The sequence below is a fragment of the Ochotona curzoniae genome, unplaced genomic scaffold, assembly GCF_017591425.1.
Source record: "Ochotona curzoniae isolate NIBS_2020 unplaced genomic scaffold, NIBS_Ocur_1.0 scaffold_2453, whole genome shotgun sequence".
NCBI classification, from domain to species: Eukaryota; Metazoa; Chordata; class Mammalia; order Lagomorpha; family Ochotonidae; genus Ochotona; species Ochotona curzoniae.
Window position 1 is genome coordinate 4510077 of NW_024467094.1, and position 21798 is coordinate 4531874.

Consider the following 21798-nt stretch of genomic DNA (forward strand, 5'->3'; position numbering starts at 1 on the left):
TGAATGCTCTGCGGGAGAAAGATGCACTTCCAGAGATGTGCTTAAAATTTATAGGTCATTATTTTTTCATGAACGAGATAGAGTTTAGTCAGCACTTATAATCTGCTAACATCTTGGGTTTGGGGAATATTTCAACAACCAGAAAACTGCAAATTGGCCTACTCTTATGGCCCTGTGTTGGTTTTTAATCTGCACGGATGTCACACATATCTGATGGTCCCTGTGTCAGTTTCAACTCTGTTTCCTGGGTATCCTCTTCCATATACGCAGGAAGGTAAGCACCCACTGTCTTGTATGTGTTTTAGTGAATGAATGGGGATGACACTTGCCTGGCTCCTGGCTTCTGTTCCAGCCCAAAGTCACCAATAAGTCATGTAGACCCAACTAAAAAGATGAGGCATGGGCTCAGTGCGGTAGCCTAATGGCTTAAGTCCTTGCCTTGAATGCTCTGGGATCCCATATGGGCACTGGTTTGTATCCCAGCTGCCCTGCTTCCCATCCAGCTCCCTGCTTGAGGCCTGGGAAGGCAGTAGAGGATGACCCTTAAGCCTTGGGACCCTGTACCTGTATGGGAGACCTGGAAGAGTCTCCAAGCTCCTGGCTTTTGATCAGCTCAGCTCCAGCTATTGCAGATATTTGGGGAGCGAGTCAGTGGATGATCTTTCTATCTTTTCTTTCCTATGTAAATATGACTTTCCAGTGAAAGTAAATAAATCTTTAAAGAGGGAGAAAGGGGGCTGGGGGAGAGAGAGAGAGAGAGAATGAGGCTTGTGATACAGCTCAGACTGCAGTGCAGCTGCTGTCCTGGTATTGATTTTAAAGATCTCCCATGGCTAATGAGGCACAGGACTGTGTGATACTGCTTTGTTAGGATTATCACCTTGAGAGAAAATCACCTTGAGAGAAAACTGGTACATGGGGTGGATCTTGCTGAGGTCGCTTGTGATGAAGTAGAGCAGGGAGGCTCGGGCAGCTGCGGGTCGGTAGTGCTCTCGGGCCTTGTTGATTTTCACTTCGGTCACCTTGGCCTCCTGGACCTGTGGGGGAGATGAAGAGCAGTCCATGGTTCAAACCAGCCAGAGCTTCTGAGAATCAGCCTGGCCTGTCTTCCTGAGCAGGCAGGTGACTGCGTGTGTGTGTGTGTGGGTGTGTATGTATGTATGTGTGCATTGTATATCTGTATGTGCATACGTCTGTGTGTGTTTGTGTAAGTATGTATTTGTGTGCATGTGTGTGTGTAGAAGGAGTACAGTGGATTGGGCTGGAGGCAGAGGGCAGAGTGTTGAAAAGTGACTGTGGGTTTGGACATTTATGGCACAGTGGGTTACACAACTGCTTGTGATGCTGGTTTGCCATATGGAACTGCCGGTTTTCAGCCTGGCTGCTCTGCTTGCCACCCAGCTCCCTGCTAACGTGCCTGGAAAGGCAGCAGAAGGTGACCCAAGGGCCTGGTTCCCTGGCACCCTCCTGGTAGACTCTCGGTTGGAGTCAGGCACAGATCCGGCTGTTGGGGCCCTTTGGGGAGTGAACCTGGTTCTCCCAATCTTGTCTTATCTCTCTGAATAATGTAAAAATAAAGCAAAGCCAAACTCAGCAGGAACGGTGAGCGTGATCATTTCTCACTAGAACTTGAGTGAGCAAGGCGTGAGAGAAGGTACAGCTTCCGGGTGGGAAGTGTGAGCCAGACCAGCACCCGAGCTGCTTCTTTAATGAGAGAGATTTCAGGGAGATGCCGAATAACACATACTACTTGAAACTCAGCTAGCATTCCAAGCAGTGGAATTTCAGAAGAAGAAACATAGCATAATTTCCCTCTTTCTTATTTTTTTTTAAATGAAATAGTATGTGAATTCCCCAAGAACATGTTTTCCAATAAAATAGTATATTTTCCGAAAGTTTTTTTCCTAGGGAAAATCAAGAAGAAATCTCAGCATGAGAGACAAGGATTTCCGTGAGAATATGTCGCTCGATACAAACCGTGGTGTGTTCTGCCTGTATGCCGCCAAATAGAGAGAAGGCCTTGAGGATTTGCAGGAGACTTAAAGGAAAAACCCAGAATTCTGTTGAAGGTCTTCTTCAATACATGCGTAAGATTGGAGGGCATGCTTCCAAAGGGGACAATTAGAAGGTACCTTACCAGACCAAACACTAGCCCAAAGCAAAAGCCAACCAACCCATCAGAAAAAGGAAAACCCAAACCTCAGAACCAACCTCTTGAGCATTATGACGGCTGAGTGAGCAGAAACTCACTAATTATTCAGTGTATTTAATAGCAGTAGATAGGAAAGAGAGCTTAAAACAAGGGCAGTATAAAAAAAGGACAGGTGCAACTGAAAAAGAACTCATTGGAAGGTTGTGGAATAGACTAGAACTAAAAAAAAAAAAAATCAACAACGTGAAAGAGAGGCCTGATGAAATTGTTATGAGAACATTCCAAAGAAACAGAGATGGGCCATAGCAGACAGAATGAGAAGATTTCAAGGACATTCTACAGGAGTAGGGAATGGAAAGAATGAGGAAGAGGCAGGTCTAAGGATGGCGAAGGGGATTGGTGCAAAGTTCAACTGTTTTCCAGGAAAAGCTGAGGAATTTGGCCCCCTGCCCCTCTGGTAAGTCACTTCTTTTAGTCCCCCATGAGGAGGAGGAGGACTAAATGCCTGTCCAGTGTTGTGACAAAAAGGAACGCAGCTGCAGAACTGTAATTGTTTCCCTGGATGTTACCGTTTCTGTGAGATCAATTTCCTGGGATGTTTTTGAAGTTTTCTCATTAAAATGAGACCTGTGAGAAATTTGCCATCCAGTGGGTTTTCCTGGAGTGCAATGGTGCCTGACAATCAGTCAACTGACAATACACTAGGTCCCCGGCACCAGGACAATTGCAGACGCCGTCTGTGGCATTAAGTCTGAGCTCCTATTTCCCTAGCCACAACACCAGACCCTGCCGAGACTTTAGGGCTCAGCAAAACATCTGTGGAATTGAGACGTTAAGAGCCTTTTCTAGAAGGTGGGGATTCTGAGATACTGAAGGTGTCTTGAGAAATCCAGGCCAGCTGGACTTTCTAGAAGAAAGGTGCCAAGAGGGCTAAAGTCCTAAGACTCAAGGACTGGCCACAGCGGGTTTTACCTTTGTCTCCACCTCGGCAGCAGTCTGCTTGGTGCTCTCTAGATTCTCCACCAAGGCCGTCTCTCCCAGGAAGTTCCCGGAAGCAGAGGAGAGGCGTGAGAGCAGGTTGTCTTCCAAGGTTTTGAGGGTGATTTTGAATCCATTCTGCTGCTTTGTGAGCTCCGACTGCAAACACCAAGTAAGGGGGAGTCAGGGCGAGACATCGGAGTATCCTCCTCCAGGGGCAGCTCTGAACAGAAGCTGTGGGGGTAGGTGTTTGGTGGAGCAGTTGAGTCACCTCTTGAGACACCTACAGTCTGTGTAGGAAGGCCCGGTTCTGATTTGGCTTCCTTCTAATGCACACCCTGGGAGACACAGGCAGTGGTTCCAGTACTCCCCTGCCACTCACGTGGAGACTTGGGCTCCTGGCTTTGGCCTGGCCCAACTCTGGTTGTTGTGAGCATTTGGGGGATGAACCCATGGATGGGGACCCTGTTTCCTGCACTCAAGAAACACAAATGGAGTCAGAGTCCTTTTTCTGAGCGAGAGTAATCTGGAGAATAAATAGTGGAGTACCTGAGACCCTGAGCACGTCGTCCATCCCAGCCACACCATCACTAGGCATGTGACCTTGGGCCAATTTTTCCTCTCTGCATTTCAGCATTGCTTGCATCCACCCCCCCAGCACCCCATTGCCTCCCAGAGGGGTCAATCCTAGTCCTGACTTTAGGGCTGAGTTCAGCATATGCTAAACAGAACTTCTTTCTTTAAGGAGACAATAAGAGCAACTCCCAGTTTTCTAGAATATTCTATCATCACTTTACTACTCCGAAATGGACAGCTCTCCTTTGAGATTTCTTCTTCTTTTCTTCTTTAAAATAAATATTAACAGGCACTGGGATAGTTCAGACAAGCCTTACCTCCCCTTTCTGAACTTTAGGCTCCATAGCCTAACACACTGGACAATTTGTTGTTAGAGCAATCTCTTTGGGGGTGGGACACTGGGGGGCTTAACTTGAGGAGACTGGAGCTCCCCTGGGTCCTTGTGTAGTCACAGGGTCTGTGGAAAGACAGGTGCTGCACTGGAGACTCCAGCCATGCCCACAGCTGTTTGCTGTTTCCTGATAACACGCAACTCTTCTCCCTTGAAGAGCAGAACTTACTCTTCTGTCCACTAAGGGATCTTCTGAGCTCAGAGACCCTCAAACCATTCAAGAATTAGTTCAAATGTCAGTTTCCCATGGACTCTCAGAACATCGTTGTTTAACCGAAGCTCCCTGACTTTCCCATATAACCTTTGCCTACTTCTCTACAACCGTGCCTATCCCTGAGATGCCATGCTTCGTCATGTCTACCATCTGCTAGCCCGTGTTCCTCCACCGGACTGTAAGTCTGTTAAGGACAGACACTCAATTTCCCGTGTTTACTGATGAACCCTCCGTACCTAAACTCTTTGCCCGGCAGAGAGCTGGTGCTCCACGAGGGTTTTGTTCCACAAGGGAATGACTGCAGGATACAGTCCTGGATAGCTCTGAAAGCAGTCTCCCATGCTCTGTCATTTGGGGGTTGTCTGATACAACCAAATCTCTTCTTCTTTTTTGAGGAAAGAACAGGTCATCTGCTAGCTGTGGACAGAATCATGTCCCTATCATGCTAAATCGCTATGCTGAAGCCTTAACTTCCTGTATGGCTGTGTTGGAAATAGGACCTTGAAGGAGGTGATGGAGTTGAATGAAACTGAAGTCCTGGCCTAAGGGACTTAGTGCTGTTATAAGCAGAGAATCAGGAGAGCTCAATCTCTCCCTCTCTCCCTCTCTCTCTCTCTCTTCCTCCCTTACACATCTCCATGCATTCACAAAGAAGAGGCCATATGAGGGTGACCAGGAGTGGCCTCACCAGACACTGGGTATGCTGGCATCCTGATCTCAGACTTTCGCCCTACAGGACCATATAAACATAAATGTCCACTGTCAAATCACCTACTCTGTGATGTTTTGTCATGGCAGCCTGAGTGCATGAAGACACAACTTAATATAATAGAGCGTATTGCTATTTCCTTTGCAGAATTTAATTCCCCTTGGTTCTGAGTGTTGGTATGGGAGCCTAAGGGATCAGACGCCCCCACGGCCAAGGCCCTAGACGAGACCTTGCTCTTGGTTATAGGGCTGCCAACACTCCAACTGTCTCTTCTGTTTCTCAGCTCTTATTCTCCCTTCTCCAGTTTTCTGTTCCCCAGCTGGCAAGATGGATGGACACTCTTCCAATGTCTGGCATAGCCAACTTGGTTCAATTCCTGGATAAACAGCAGGGGGTGCTGCAGGATGCAGTGGCAAAACCTTTCTTCCTCCCCTCCTCACTGTACCTTGAGCTGCTCCAAATCTGGTCTTTCCATGTTGACCACGGCAGCCAGCAGCTGGTCTTCCAGGCCATCCCTGGTCACGGTGAAGTTGATCAGAGTAGCCTGAGCTTGCAGCTCGGGCTGGTAGTGAGGATTGGCCAGCTTGGTATGAAGGATGAGCCGGAACCTGGGATTGTATTCACACTCTTTATCTCCAATTTTAATGAATCTGGAACAAAAAGGCTTATGTGAACGTGAGGGGTACCTTCCTGGAAGAACAGATCAGGGTCAGAATTCTAGGGTTTGATTCCCACAAAGTCAAAGCAAAAATGACCCCGCACTCGATAGATCTCTCTGGAGCACGCTTAGTATGAACCCAGGGATCTTGTTTGGCTCTCATGTGGGAACAGGGATGCAGCGGGACGAAGGAGCTTTCACCGCCACCATGGTTGGACGGTACACCACCCAGCTCTAGTGAGAACTGGCATAATATAAGAAAGATCCAGCAGATGGCAGTACAAGGTTTGGCGGTAGGTATGCTTGCACAAAGTTGGCGCCAGAGTGCTTTAGAGGCTAACAGCAAAGGCTACATTTGCTCATGGCTGACAGGGTGCCAATGATTAGACACCTACATGAACATGACCTAAGGACAGGCCAAGACAATTTAGTGCCCAGGTAACCAGCTTAACCTGGGTCAAGCCATCTTTGTGGGAATGGCCACTCCCTATTATGAGGTGCTCACTGTCCCTCTGATTCCCCCCTCATTCCTCTTTGCGTCTCCTCCTCGTGCTGCACACTTGCTTAGTCCTGATCGCTGACTAGCACCCAAAGTAGCGGGGATGCATCACATGGATAAGGAGCTGAGTTCTTACAACTCAAGATGCCTAGCTTGGGTTAAAATGCCCATGCTGAAATGTTAGGCTGCAACTCGACCGGCCGCCTCCCTTCTAAAGTTCCTCCCTCGTTGTGCTCTGTGGCTGTTTGGAAGGAAGTCTGCCAGGATGTGGGAGGCAGAGTTGTTCTAGAACATTTTCTCTAGGAGAGGTGAACAGTTAAATAGCCCTCTGTTGGAAGGGAGGAAGGTGTGCTCCGGGGAGCTGCTTGACATAAGCTGAGCAGTGAGATTCTGGAAGAGCAGGCTTCACCCCAGGTCTAACCATGGCAGCAGCACTGCCGTGTCTCACCGTCCTTTTTTAATGACTTCTCTCCCGAGCAGCGGCCCCAGAACGGGATCCATGGATTCCTCCAGGTTTTCAATCAGCACCACATCTCCAGCTTCCAGGGCATGCTCTATGATTTGAAGGTAGCTGGAGGGACAGGTTGGGCAGTGTCAGGCTGTGGCAGAGGAAATTTAACAAGATAGCTGTAGGGGCTAGCATTGTGGCACAGTATGCAAAGCCACCACCTCTGCTCCTGGCATTGCATAGGAACATTTGTGTCCTGGCTGCTCCAGTTTCAATCCAGCTCTCTGCTAGTGGCCTGGGAAAAGCAGCAGAAGATGGGCCAAATGTTTGGGCCTTTTGCCATCCACATAAGAGACCAGAACGGAGTTCCTGGCTCCTGGCTTTGGTCTGACCCAGCACTGGCCAATAGGCCATTTGAGGAATGAACCGGTGGATGGAAGATCTCTATCTTTCTCCTCTCTGTAATTCTTTTAAAATCAGTCAATCCTAAAGACGAAACAAAAGGCGTCCGTAGCCGCTGAAGCACGGTAGTGAACTTGAAGCCACTGTCACTTGGGATGTTGTCAGTATCACATTTTCCATACTTAAGGTGACAGTTACAAGCCTTTACACATTTCTAGCAATAGGGGGAAGTGACAAAATGCAGAGAAGGGATATGGAAATTTACCATAATCCATCGTTGGTCACTACCAGTCTGATGCGTACTACTACAGATTTGGGCATACCGCCGCTAGGTACCCATGGGGCAGTAGTTTCAGGACCACTTTGGACACCAATAGCTGCAGATGCTTGAGTCCCTTACATTTGGTGGCATGGTTTTTCCTAAAATTCTGCACATCTCCTGTTGACTTTAGACAATCTCTGCATCAATCATAACACCCAACATAGCGTGCGTCCATGTGAGTAGTTGTCATGCCGTATTGGCATAGGGAGTGACGACAAGAAAGGAAGAGCTGTGCCCTGCAGCCCTTGTGATTCAATCTGGGAACGTGGAGCCCAGACATGCAGGGCCAGCCACATAACTTGTTCATACATTTCTGAGCTCCTACAGCGCTTTTATTTTATAATCTGGCTCTTTTTTGGACATAAAACATGTTGAAAGTACTTTCCTATGTCATTAAATATGATTTCATAATCACTTTTAATGACTGCATATTAGATCATATCAATACATTTTATTAATCTATTAATAAAAATCTTTTTAACTTTTTAATGTTACATAGAGTTGAATAAACACGCTATTGGGGAAAAACAATTTTTCCTAAATCAGTTTGTGAATTTGATGTAATTCCAAGCCTAGCAAAAAATAACCATAAAAATGTATGGGATTTGATGGAAGATCCTAGTGTTAAGCTAAAGGAAGATACCAAAGATGCTAAGGAAAAATAAATCTGTTATTACATTTATGGACTTTTTAGAAAATATTTATTTATTTGATAGTGATGGAGAGAGAGAGAGAATGAATCTTTCATCTGCTAGAGAGAGAGAGAAAGAGAGAGAGAGAGAAAAGAAATCTTTAGTTGCTAATTCATTCCCTAAATAAGCTAGGATGAAGGCAGGCTACACAAGAGACCCAGCTCTGGGCTCCCACATGGATGGCAAGAACCCAAGCATCTGAGCCTTTGTCTCCTGGCCCCAGGTACACTGGCAGGTGGCTAGAGGGAAAGCAGAGTAGCCAGTCTGACAGCGGATGCTAGTACCCAAGGCTGGCCTTACCCTGCTGCACGATCATTCCACCCAGTATAGAAAGATGTCTTAAAGGATATCACACACACTAAGCTTAAGGATAACACACAGCACGAAGCTAGCAGTGTTTTTGAATGATACAGGCTTTTTTTCCTTGCTCTTTTGAAACTCTTTCTTGCTCACATTTTATTTTCCTTTTACAAAATAATAATAGATTACTTCTGGAATGAGAAGTATTACAATTAATGTTACTAAATATAAAGCTAGACAAAGTCTGGCTCAGTATTTGATAAAATTGAAAAGAATGAAGACTTCAGTTAGTAAAATTATTTAATATATATTAAATTGAGCAAGTTTAATTAAATGATAACTAATTAGTTCAAAAAAATGATGTAGGATTTAAAAAATGGCATAGGAACAATAACCACTTGTAGAAGTAGTTTGTCTTATACATTCTTTGAAACATACTCAAGGGGCTTGGATTTCAATGTAAAAAGAAATTCCACAAATAACTAAATAATGCAGAAGAGTATTTAAATAATTTCTGTAGAAACAAAGAATTTTCTGAGCATGGTCCACAGACGTGGATGACAAGTCAGACCAAATTAAATGAAAATAAAGTGAACTGTAGCACATCCAACCCTAAAAATTAAATTAATAGACAAATGAGACTTTCCAATCACATGATTAGTCTGTTCACAGAAGTTATGTCAAAATGTTCCTGAAAAAAATGGAATTAAAAGATCAATTTAGTTTAAAGCAATATAATTGCAATCCATGCATTAAGTTTTTCATAAAACTGCATGATAAACATGCATTTCGGGAAAAACTATGCATGAATTTCCAAATGCTTTTGCCTCAAAATAGACTGTTAATTTCACTTTCCATGAACTTCTTTTTTTGAAGTCCCTTTATATCCAGTGAAATACAATTTTTGGATCCAAATAACATGGAACAAATGTAAGATACTGCACAGTGATAAAGTGGCCGGCGGACATGAGCAGGGAACGAAATAGAAGACACATTTATTTGCTGTGGGGCAGCAGCTTTTCAGGGAACAGAGACACAGCACTGAGCAGAAAGAACATGTCTTCAGATCTGAAATGCATTCTTTAATTGACCTGAAAGAAGTATTTCAACCAACATATGGGGATAAAGCCAGGGTTGGATGATGTCACTTCTCAACATGATTCACTCTCTCAGAGGGGCCCACTCTGGTGTGCAGTATTTGCTCTGACTATAACTTTTAGCATTACGTGTTTGATTTAAATACTCTGGATGATCTGGCCCGTCAGGCAGGCATGTTGGGGAGAGATTGTCCGAAGTGGCGGACCTCACCATGCTGCCCATGTGGATCATCTTGAGTTTCTAAATGAGGATAGCCTGGGTTTAAATATTGCCTCCACAAGTTCAAAAGAAAAAAAAACATAATATCTTTTTAAATGAGGCGAAATACACAGGACCTGAACATTTTCATCTTTACTGTATTTTAGGTGTACGGTTCAGCAGCATTCACTGTATTGTTATTGTTGAGCAACCATCACCACTATGTTATATAGACAGGGCTCTTTCTTGCAAAACTGAAACCTCATCCCCATTAAACAACTACTTCCCTGGCACTAACATCCGATTTTAGTGATTCTAGATGCTTCATAGGAGTGGAATCATGTACGAGCTGTCCTTATGTGACTACTTTTCTTCACTTAGTTAAATAATCAGACACGATTTGTTCTTTGGCGTCGGCCATAAAGTCCTCAAGGTTTCCTTCATACTGTAGTATGGTTTCACAATTTAACTTCCTTTTAAGAAATCAGCAGATAGAAGATCTCTCTCTCTCTCTTACTTTCTACCTTTCAAATAAATAAAAGTAACTCTTTTAAAATATTTATTTATTTGAAAGTCGTAGTTACAGAGGGAACACACACACACGTACACAGTACTCTTCCATCCATGGATTTAGTCCCCACAGGCCATCACAGCTCCCTGACTTTCCCATATAATCTTGATCTACTTTCTCTACAACTGTTTCACTCCCTGAGTTGCCATTTAAAACATTGGAAAAGACCTGGCACAGTAGCCTAGTAGCTAAAACCCTCGCCTTGCATGCAACAGGGTCCCATATGGGTGCCAGTTCACGTCCCAGCTGCTTCACTTCCCATCCAGCTCCCTGCTTGTGGCCTGGGAAAGCAATCGAGGACGGCCCAAAGCCTTGGGACCCTGCACCTGTGTCGGAGACCTGGGGGAAGCTCCTGGCTTCAGATTGGCTCAGCTCAGCTCTGGCTTGGGGAGTAAACAAGCAGATGGAAGATCTTCCTTTCTGTCTCTCTTTCTCTCTGTAAATATGACTTTCCAATAAAAAATAAATAATTTTTTTAAGCATAGGAAAAAGGATGACCATGAGGGCTGATGGAAAAGGGTAACAAAGGTGTCATACATGATTTCTGCTAATTGTTATAGAATAAAGGTACATGTTTATATAAACACACACATATATGTACATGTGTGTGTAATATGGAGCACGGGGTGCCAATTCCATGTGTGTATACGCTGTGTAATGGTCTTTCAGGGTCATTAAGATTGCTGCCTCCTTAAACACTGATTTCTCTGTTGGGAATCTTCAAAGTGCCTCCCCCTCTCCCACATACACACTAGTTCTTTTCTTAATACTGAGTGATAGAGAAAAAACAGAGAGGGGATGAGATCTTACATTTATTGATTCCCTTCCTAAATGACCACAGCAGCCAGGCCTGAAGGCAGGCCCCAGGAACTCCATCCACGCCTGTCACGTGGGTTGCTCAAGTGCCTGAGCAGTCACGTACCCTTTGCCTAGGTGCACTAGCAGGGAGCTGGGTCTTGTCCTGGAAGCATTGCCTATATGGGATGATTGACAGTCAGTGATACTGGCCTATTTCTCCCCATTCTTTACTGAGCATACAATAAAACCATGTGATTTGCAGTGACACAGAAAGGCAAAGGCACCGTGCCCAGGCATCTGTGGCTGTGAGGGAGGAGAACCATGGGGGATCAGGGAGGCAGGAACCATCTGCAGGGGCTCACCGACTGCTCATCAGAGGGTTTTCCAGCGCGCACGACAGAAGCAGGGACATCCACGCTCGGTGACTTACCCCTTCTGGCCAATCTGAGTGACTCGGAGGTCATCTCCGTATTTGTTCTTGATCCACTTGATGCCTTGCAGCTGAGGGTCCACCATGAGCGGCCAGCGCTCGCAGTGGAGGAGGATGGTGGCATTCTCCAGGGACATGCGGTCTGCAGGAAGGCCCTCGTTTTGCCAGGCAGCCACGTCAGCATCATCCATCAGCAGCCTCAGGGGATCCAGGCCCGGGGTGACAGGGATGGGGACCTGGCAAAGCAGCAATGCCAGCCCCACTTGCAATGGGAAGTGGGAGCCACTATATAGTGTGTCCTTGTGTACGGTGCGTCCTTGCTACATGCCTGTCTATAGGGCATAGGCGACATCAAGGCTTCCACTCCAGAGAGTGCTTTTCTGGCCATTCAGTCCGTCTGACTGGCTCCTGGTCTTACAGTGGACCCGCCTAGATCACATTTCCACTATGGATGACTGGATGCATATCACCACACACCTAATGCTCTCAGCCATGTTTACAGGCTTACTTCTCTGTTTCTCAGGTGAGCATGTACTGTGGACTTTCAGCGCTCTCTCCCAGCCTCCACAAACCATCTTCACCTCTCGCCTATTTCACTGGTTTACACAGCATCTGGGAAATGTAACATTTCTCCTGTAAATCCACGTACTGGGCCTCCCCTAGGCATGTGCAAGACCCTTTCCTTGAGTCTCTGTTGGCCTGTCTCAAACCCTTTCCATTGGTGGCTCATGCTTTTTCTTTGAGATGGAGGCAGGAGTCACACAGCAAGAACACCAAGCACGTTGAAGTGCACAGTGGCAGTGCCCGTGAGTCTGCTCACAACACATGCAACTCACTGCTCTGTCTCCCTTCTTCTTTTTGTTAATGATTTGTTTATTCTATTTGAAAGTCAGAATTACAGAGAGATAAGGAGAGACAGAGATAGAGAAATTTCCATCTGCTGGTTCAAGCTCTAAATGATCACAACAGCCAGAGCAGGGTTGATCTGAAGCTCCTGGGAGCCAGGAGCCTCTTCTGGGTTTTCCATGTGGATGTAGGGCCCTAGGCCTTGGACCATCCTCTGATGCTTTCCCAGACTGTGAGCAGGGAGCTGGATTGGAAATAGAGCAGCCAGGACTTGAACCAGCACCCACAGGACTAGCCCAATACACCACCTCACTGGCCCCAGCTCTTTCTACTTTGAGAATGTATTTATTCATTCCTCACCAGGAAATCTCCCTGCTGGTTAAACAGTCACTCTCCATTTCTCCCTATCCTTAGCTCTTGGCAATTACTAATACGTGTTCTGTCTCTATGGGTTTTCCTATTATGGACATTTAACGTAAATGGAATTATACAGTATGTAATCCTTTGTGTCCAGCGACTCTCACTAAGCCTATTTTCAAAGTTCACACACTTCCTTTCAACCCCTCTGTCTCCCCACTCTGAGGTTTGCCTGGCCCACTTCATGCATCAAAATCTCTCCAAACCATCTCCTCCCCCTCTGCTTTTTCTCCACGGAAGACACCAATGGCGATGGGTGTCCTATCAAGAAAACCTCTAAAGGAAAAGTAGTCCCTTAGTGTTCTTTTATCCTGGGACCCAAAATGTGTTTCGATATATATATATATATATATATATATTAAGATTGTATAAAATTCTGTCTTCCGTGTTCAAACACAGAATTCTGAGGAAGCATCCATCCTCTCCCAGACTACCTACAAAGACCCTGGTGCTCCTCCCCCTCCCCCCCCAAAGCAAAGAAAACCCTTAAAAAGCTGATACTGGGTGCTGCATTTTGATTTCCTCACTCGGTGAACGATGAATCTTCCTGTGGTTTTCTTTCCCCACAAACATTCAAGATGAATAAAATAACAGCTTTATTTCTTATTTACTAGCACTGGAGCTTTCATGCCACTGTTGAGTGAATCATCACCAATAGGAATTTATGAGCTGAGCCAGCCATTGCTGTATAGAACGGGCTGTGTATTGTAAGAATACAAGGACAGGTGGATGGTGGGATGGTGAGCTTTACGCGTAGGATGTTGGCTGCACCTGGCCTTTGTGACCTTCATCCCCTCAATTAGCCTGTGACCTGCTGAAGGCATCCTGGACTCGGGTGTCTGGTGGAACCTCCAGGATAGTGGGCACAACACTCAATGAATATTGGACTCGGATGACTGTGAGGGGTGTAAAATCGCCTAGAGAATATTGCGAATTACTCTCACTGTTGTATCTGGGTATGGCTGTGGGTCCCCTTTCATTGTGAGCTTGCTTTCCTGTTTGTGCATGTGGAGGGGAGTGGGTCGTAGAGGGGCTAGTTGGAGGCAGAACATGCCCACATGAAGACAAGGTGAGCAGCCTCTATGAAAACCCTCGTGGTTCTTCCTCACAAGAGCATATGTGAGCGACGGATGCAGCTGCTGTGATAAAGGTACCATAAACCATGAGTAGAAACTGCAATCTGGGGGTCTGGTGGCAAAGTGCCATGAAGAATTTAGGAAAAAGAACTTTCCCTTATGCTCCTGTAGAGGTTTGGCTCTGGAGCAGGGAGAGCTGGGAGAAACACAGGGTTCTTTGGTGTCTTGGAGGATGCCAGGAGACAGCCTGCCAGGCAGAGTCTCCAGAGTTTCTAAGAGGAACTCTCTCCGAGATGAGGTGCAGGGCTCCAGTGGCCTAGGGGACGGAGGATGGCCATGCACATCATGCACGGGTGTGCATACCTCAGTGCCTAATGCTCACGTGATAGTGGGTGTGAGTGTGCAAGAGGGCATTAGATTCCTTGCTGATATCTCAGAGAGGACAGCACAAGATGGTTCAAGCCCACAAGGGAGACCTGGAGGGAGTTCCTGGCTCCTGGCTATGCCCTGGACCATGACCCGGTGAGTGAACCAGCATATGGAAAACATCTTTTCTATCTCACTTTTTATCTCTGAGTCACTCTGCCTTTCAAATAGATGAAGGAATGTATGAATAAATAAATCTTTCCAAAGTCACACACATAAAGAGGGTGTTGTATTAGTATCAGGTGTCTTCCCCAGCATCCACTGGCCGATGCGGTCAGCAGGTGTTTGGGCTGTACCTACTTTCAACTGGCTCAGGTAGGGTCTCCAGGTCCCATCCAGGAGGTTCTGCCGGTATTGCTTTGTAAAGAAGCCGAGGTATGAGATAAAAGCTGTAGTAAGTAAGATGTCTCCACACAGCGTGCTTTCCTGCTGTTTGAAGTTCTGCACAGCCTCTGCCCATCTCACGTTTTCTGAAGCCAGTCCTCCAACCTACATCGCAAAGGAGAGAGAGGAGAGGAGGTCCTCATGCCATGGGCTACAGGCCTGTGGAGCCCATCACTGGACACCCACACTGTCCTTTTGTAGCAGGAAGGCACAGGCCCCCAGGCTCTGTGGGGCCTGGCACAGAAGCATAGTGGCTAAAGTCCTCGCCTTGCACACATCGGGATCCCATATGAGCACTGGTTCTAATTCTGGCAGCCCCGCTTCCCATTCAGCTCCTTGCTTGTGGCCTGGGAAAGCAGTCGAGCACGGCCCAAAGCCTGGGGACCCTGCACCTACATGGGAGACCTGGAAGAGGCTCCGGGCTCCTGGCTTCAGATTGGCTCAGCTCCAGCCATTGTGGCCATTGTGGCTAAGTGAATCATCGGACGAAAGATATTTCTCTCTGTCTCTCTTCCTTTCTGTATATCTGACTTTCCAATAAAAATAAATCTTAAAAAAGAAAAAGCATAATAAAAACAAACAAACAAAATAAGAGGCTCTGTGCTGGCTGCCACAGTCATGACCACAACAAGACCCTTCTCTGCACTGTGCAGAAAGGAGATGGGCCGTAGGGAGGGGACAGGTCTGAGGACTCCCAGGCTCTGCCCTCTCTGTGTGTGGAAGTAGACAGCCCCAAAGGGTCCTCGAGAAGGTAGGCTAGGACCAGGAATGTAAATCATTTAGTAGCACAATGCCTGGCTTGTGAGATGTGGTAAAAAGTCGGGCACCTCTCTCCCTGCTCTTCTCCGGAGCCCAGGGAAATGAAAACAAACAAAGTGTAGTTCCTGCACTATAAATAATTCACAGTGGGTGATGAGATAGATGTGGTAATTAATCATGGTGCTGGAAGAAAATGAGTGTGTGCAGGGTACCAATGGCTGTAGAATACACGCCGACTGGCTCGGTCCACTGCATGGTGTGGCATCTCTCTTGTTGGGTACCCGTGTCCTGCCTGGAAGGAGAGCCACTGCTAAGTGGACGGGAGAGCTTAGCTTCTGCGTTAGGACTTGGCCTTTATTTTCCCCTTGAAAGTTGAAAAATAGAAAGACAAAACCCTGAGAGATTTGCTGATGATATGTGTTGCACAAAGACCAGAATGACCAAGAGTCTCCCTAGACTCCCTAGGATGGTAGGAATGGCACTGGCTTTGATGCGCATTTTTGCCGATTCCTGGAACTGTGGGCCATCCTGTTTCCTAAGAGAACTGGCTCACCAGGCTGGGGAGGCTGTGCTAAGCATGGAAACCAAGCAGGAAGTTGAGTGGAAGGTAGGCCGGCCCCATGAATTCTCACGCACCTGCCGAGGTGTGGCCTCTAGAGCACACCTGTTCAGCCATACAGATAATCTCAGTCAGGCAGTGGCAGGCTCAAACCAACAACGGCACAGACACAGGCCAGGGCTACAACCTGTGTCCACCAGGGTATGGCTCAACTCCCTAAGTTAAAAACCAGCCAACCTGGCTTTGTTATATAAATAAAGGGTGACTGGAATCAGTGTGATCTGCTATCAAGGGTGCTTCCCTCACTGGATGAGGGAAGATTCCAGATCAAAGAGAAATTACACCTAGCTGGCAATACTTTGCAACGTTTTAGCAGACAGCTGAGGGCTATTGCTTTTCCTTCCCTATGCTTGTGGCAGGAGATGGCTTAAAAAATCAACTTGAACTTAAAAAAGAAAAAGCCCGTGGAAAAATGGAATTAAAAGGTAGACGTATTCTGATGCAAACTAGGTTGAAACATAGGTATATTAATTTTTTTTCATGATAAGTATTTTTCATGCCCTTTTTGAAGAGCTCATGTATGAATAAAATTTAAAATAATTTGTTGGCATCAAAATAAACAATCTTTTAATGCTGGGTTTTCTTTTTTTTTTAGAGTTATTTATTTATTGGAAAGTCAGATATACAAAGAGGAGGAGAGACAGAGAGGAAAATCTTCCATCCGATGATTCACTCCCCAAGTGAGCACAATGGCTGATGCTAAGCTGATCCGAAGCCAGGATCCAGGAACTTCTTCCAGGTCTCCCACATGGGTGCAGGGTCCCCAGGCTTTGGGCCATCCTCCACTGCTTTCCCAGGCCGCAAGCAAGGAGCTGGATGGGAAGTGGAGCTTCTGAGATTAGAACCAGCGCCCATATAGGATCCCGGCACGTTCAAGGTGAGGACTTTAGCTGTTAGGCCACGCCGCCGGGCCAATGCTGGGTTTTCATGAACATGGGATGAGAATATAAGCCACGGGGGAAGAAAAAGACCTTAGATTCCTGAAAACTCTTCTCACCAAGGGTTGTCCCCTGAACTTGAGATGGCTTGGACAGACAAGCTACAGTACAGGCACTGGTGGTGTTCTGGCTTTCTGCCTTAGGCCTGAGCACATCTCAGACTTATCACTTCTTGTCTCTTGGAGTGCTTGTCTCTGGAGCCCAGAGTCACCATGTAAGGTGTCCGTCTCCCCAGCTGCAGGGATTGTACAGGAAAGTGCTGAGACTAAGAAGGAGAGATACCCAGCGGAACCCACCACCCCAGGCATTGCTACCAGTGTGTCCTCCGCTACCATGTGAAGAAGCTGTTCTCAGACCTTCCACCCCAGCTAACACTGAGTAGGTGAGATATTACCCTGCGGAGCAGAAGAACTGGCCAATTGGGCCCTGTCCAACTTCCCCCAACTGTAATCTCGGGAGATGCGATGCAATGGTTATCACGCCAAATCACTAATCATTTGTTGTACTGCAACAGAGGCCTGCAACATGCCTCCCCTGTCCCTGGCATTTAGGCTAGCATTTTTCTGTGTGTACTCAAGTGCTGGGGTAAGGTCATGCTCAGAAATGCCTAGGGTCAGTAGGTCTCATGTTTTGCTGCTTCTATCTCAGTTATCAGTCCTAGTCATGTCTTTACTATCAGGCCCTACATATATTCAAGACTTCAGAGTTTGCCTACAAAAAATGCTGGCCTTGTCTTTTAACACACTGCCTCCAGTCACTTCAAGTCTGATGGATCTTCAAACATTTGTTGAAAGGTAGAATTAATTCAGATGTTTATTTTGGTGCAGAAAAATGTTGAAATCGGTACGTGGTCTTGTCACACTAAGCATTTTCCACAAGCTTTCTGAATACCCCTTATCTACATGAATTTTAGACTTCTTTTCTCCACAACAAGATAAGCTTATCTTCCTATTAATTCCACTTATTTTTGGTGAACGTTTTCAAGTTCCTTTGCCTATGGAAGTACAGTCATGTTTTACATGGGTTTCTGATGCTCACACTGCTTTTATAAGCAATCCTCAGACCTGTGTGTGCGTCCATTTCTTTACTCAGGACTCGGTCCCTGCATCCCAGTACATTTTAGAATCCCCTCCCTTTCCCTAAGTCACAGAGATGCTGAGTCGTGCTTGTCTGTTTCCCACCTCTATGCACTAGACAAGTACTGTTAATATAATGAAAGCTTGCACCACGGGGGGCTGGCACTCACCAGGCGGTTGGCAAGGGAGATGGTGTTTGCGGTCGCCTCAGCTTCTTGCTGACATTTGAGTTTGTCCGCTGTGGCTTTCTCAAACTTGGCTGTGAGCTTGGCTAGGTTTCCATTGAGGTGCTGTTTAGGAGGGAACATACAGAGTATCAGTCATTCCAGCCAGGTCTCTTCCAGCATTCCGAGACTCATGAGCAGCTGGTTTGGAAGGAAGTGCTCCTCCAAGGGGGAAGCCGTAAGGCACTCGGGAGGCGGGTGGGGGGGAGGAAAGCAGGGCAGTGTAGGACAGGAAGGCAAATAAGGAGTAATCCCTGGTAGAGTTGCAGTAAAAGGCTTCTGTGTGGTAAGGAAGGAGGGGAAGGAAATGGAAACCCAGAGTTGTTGGACCCACAGGGAGAGTGCTGAGCCTCTGCATTGCAACTCCTCTGTCTTGGTTAAAGGCTGTGACGCCTGATGGATATGGAGAAGGGCAAGGGTGCATATCCTGACTTCCCTGGAGTACATGTGGGTCTAGTGACTTGACAAAATGAAGCAGGTGCTGCCCTCAGAGGCAAAGGCACAACCATATCAGGATTGCCAGGGCCTGGGCAGAGGATGCTGGGAAGCCTGGGAGGGCTACTGCCTGTATTTGCTCTTGGCTGGTCTGGGGCTGGTCTCTCTGGAACCTAAGTTTTTCCCTGACTGAAGATTTAAGGAATGTTAAGACAACTCTCTTAACATCATCCTTTTCTCCCATTGTCCAAAGACACAGGGATTGATTTTTTTTTTTAAGTCTAAGTGTAATTTTTCCCCCTAAATGTATTAAGAACTTAGAACCAAAGCAGATAGTTTGTTGTTATTGTTGCTCCCAAGGTACGTATTTGCATACACAAAGACGCATGGGAATACATCATAAACCCCCAAATATCTCTCATGTCTGTGTAATAGTGGGTTTAGATTGCCTTATTGTCCATTAGTAAGACCCAGGACAAATAAATAAGGGTCAAGTTTATATGGTAAGGCACTTTTACAGGCAGGTTGTGAGTCAACCAATTAACGAAAGTGGACTGACCATACTCATTCCTTTCCTCTTCTTCCAGATTTCTCTAAAATGATTATGGAGCAATTGTAGAAGTCCTAAGGGATAGAGGGATTCCACTGGATGTATGGAAAACGATACTGATGGAGGGGTGGAGACTGTTGGAGCAGGGTGGAGGAAGCTGCAGGATCATGTTGCCTACAATTCATCCAAGGGGGAGTGGATTAGCTTACAGAGCCCACATGAGCTGGATTTAAGATTTAGGAACTGTTAGCTGTGACTGAGAGGGGTGATGAAAACAGAGGCTAATTGGACCTTGGCCGATTCCCCTACCTCCAATCTCTGCTTTCTCTGCTTCCTGCCCACTACGCAATGCCATCAGGTGTCTGTGTCACTAGGAAAGGGAGTTGATGCTGGTAACGATCAGACATCGCCTTCTGGCATTTAGAATGTATTTCATCTATCTGATCTTGAACACAAATTCTGCCAGGCAGAATTAGCGCAACTTTTTCCTGCACAACTACAGACAGATTTTCAAAAAAAGATTGTGCTATTTAGTTTACTAAAGGCCTGCATCAGCTAGTGCTAAGCCAGGTCAAAAGCAGAAGGCACAGAAACTCAATCCACATCTCCCTCCTAAATGACTGGGATCCAAGTACCAGAGTCATCACCAGCTGCTAAGGGCATTAGCAGGAAGCTGGACTCAGAAGCAGAGCTGGACCTCAAACCCAAGTACTTTAGCAAGGACTGTCGGTGTCCCAAGCAACCCCTTCACCACTGTGTCTTCCATCAGCTTTGGACCATTACTTTGCAGACGTGAGAGGGTAAGAAAGCACTGAATGAAAGCTTACATAAAGAGAAACAGGAGAAAACAATGACCTGCGACACAAATAATTTTGGTGACAGCAACAGCAGCAACAACAACACAGTTAAAGCCCTTTATAACTTGCTTCTTAGACTCAAGATGCTTCATTCATAAAACAGGACAGAGTATTCTTTAAAAAAAAAAAAGCAGGCGAAATAACTACTGTGGAAATTTCTATTACTGTTAGCATAAAAATAGTAAGTTCAAAGGAAGGGTTGAAAGGTGAATTTGAAGAAATCTTGTAGAATGTGTAAGGAAATGTATAGTAACAAGAAGATGGGAGAAAACAGATGATAAATTGGACCAGTCCAATGCCTAACTTACAAGCATTCCAAAAAGTAAGATTAGAAAGAAAACAGAAGGGAAATTCTTTTTTTTTTTTAGGAACAACATCTTTTCCCACAGCTGAAGATTAAAAAGTCTCTGCATGCCGAGCACAGTGAATAATAAGAATGGCAGCTAAAAAAAAAATCAACGTAGTGTTTTTAGGCGGCAAGAGTAAAGCAATGGTGGAGACTTACAGGAAAGGGGAAGTGGCTTCTCTGAAGGAATCAAACCTTGATAAAGCATTCAGTGCTCAAACAGAAAAAAATATACAGCCAAATTACTCAAAATACTCAGCCAAATTATTCGTTCAACTGAAGAATAAAACACAGACCTAGACTTTAACTATTTAGGAAAATGTATCTCTCCCTTCACATTTCTGAAAAAGCTACTGGAGGATGTGCCACAAGAAAATAAGAGAAGAAACCAGGAAAGGAAAGCAGCAACACTTGCTTACTGTTTCTGAGTAGATTGGAGCTCTTACCAAGGAACAAGGGGCAATGGTCTTAACAAAGGGGACCAGGGCCTGGTGTGGTGAGCTAGCGGCTCAAAGTCATCACCTTGCATACACCGGGATGCCATATGGGCGCCACTTTGTGTCTCAGCAGCCTCACTTCCCATCCAGCTCCCTGCTTGCGGCCTGTTAAAGCAGTTGAGGACGACCCCAAGCTTTGGGACCCTGTACCCATGTGGGAGACTCGGAAGACGCTCCTGGCTCTTGGCTTCGGATTGGTTCAGCTCTGACTGTTGTGGCTGTTTGAGGAGTAAAGCTTGGATGAAGATCTTCCTCTCTGTCTCTCCTCCTCTCTGTATATCTGACATTCCAATTAAAAAAAAATCTAAATAAAAAGGGGGGATTTGATGGAATATTGGGTTCAATGCAGAGTTTAAAAAAAATAAAGGAGCCAGGGTTGTGGCACAGCAGGTTGAGTTACTGACTGCAATGCTGGCATCCTGGATGGGAGTGCTGGTTCAAGTCCCAGCTGTTCCATTTCTTACCCAACTTCCTGCAAATGCAATAGGGAAGGCTGTAAGGACTTATCCCAATATCCCACCCTGGACCCTGCGCCATTTCTTCTTACAGCTCATGAAATTCGTGCCAGTCCAGCCATCCACCAATCAGATGTAACCTGGCATTCCACCTGAGAATCCCACCCCCAATCTCCCAGCCCCTTCCCCAACCCCGCCTACTCACCAATCATCCCCAGGCATTCACCTGCAGGCACCAATCCCCTTGGGTCTTGACCTCAATCCCTCTGAATCCCCGCCTCCAACACCTTGCCGACAAAAAGGCCCCAGGTGTGGCTCTCTCTCTCTTCCTTTTCACCTCTCTCCTCCTTCTGGCCTTTCTTCCCTCCCTCCCCTTCCCCTTCCCCTGTTCCTGCCCCACTGGAATAAACTTCCCAAGATATGTTGTTTCGTCTGGTATTTTCAGCTCACGGTAAAG

The 21798-nt window shown here is 46.2% G+C and overlaps 1 protein-coding gene across 1 annotated transcript in view; it reads right to left on the bottom strand.

Annotated features, from left to right (window-relative positions):
- Positions 1-21798, bottom strand: part of DNAH9 (dynein axonemal heavy chain 9) — a 283503-nt gene that overhangs the window by 42709 nt on the left and 218996 nt on the right. Inside the window, exons 51-57 of the mRNA XM_041000388.1 lie at positions 18148-18267; positions 14502-14690; positions 11437-11672; positions 6626-6748; positions 5466-5670; positions 3125-3289; positions 897-1037 (exon numbers count right to left, since the gene is read on the bottom strand). Coding sequence (XP_040856322.1) covers positions 897-1037; positions 3125-3289; positions 5466-5670; positions 6626-6748; positions 11437-11672; positions 14502-14690; positions 18148-18267 — 1179 coding nt within the window. The remainder of the gene's footprint in view (positions 1-896; positions 1038-3124; positions 3290-5465; positions 5671-6625; positions 6749-11436; positions 11673-14501; positions 14691-18147; positions 18268-21798) is intronic.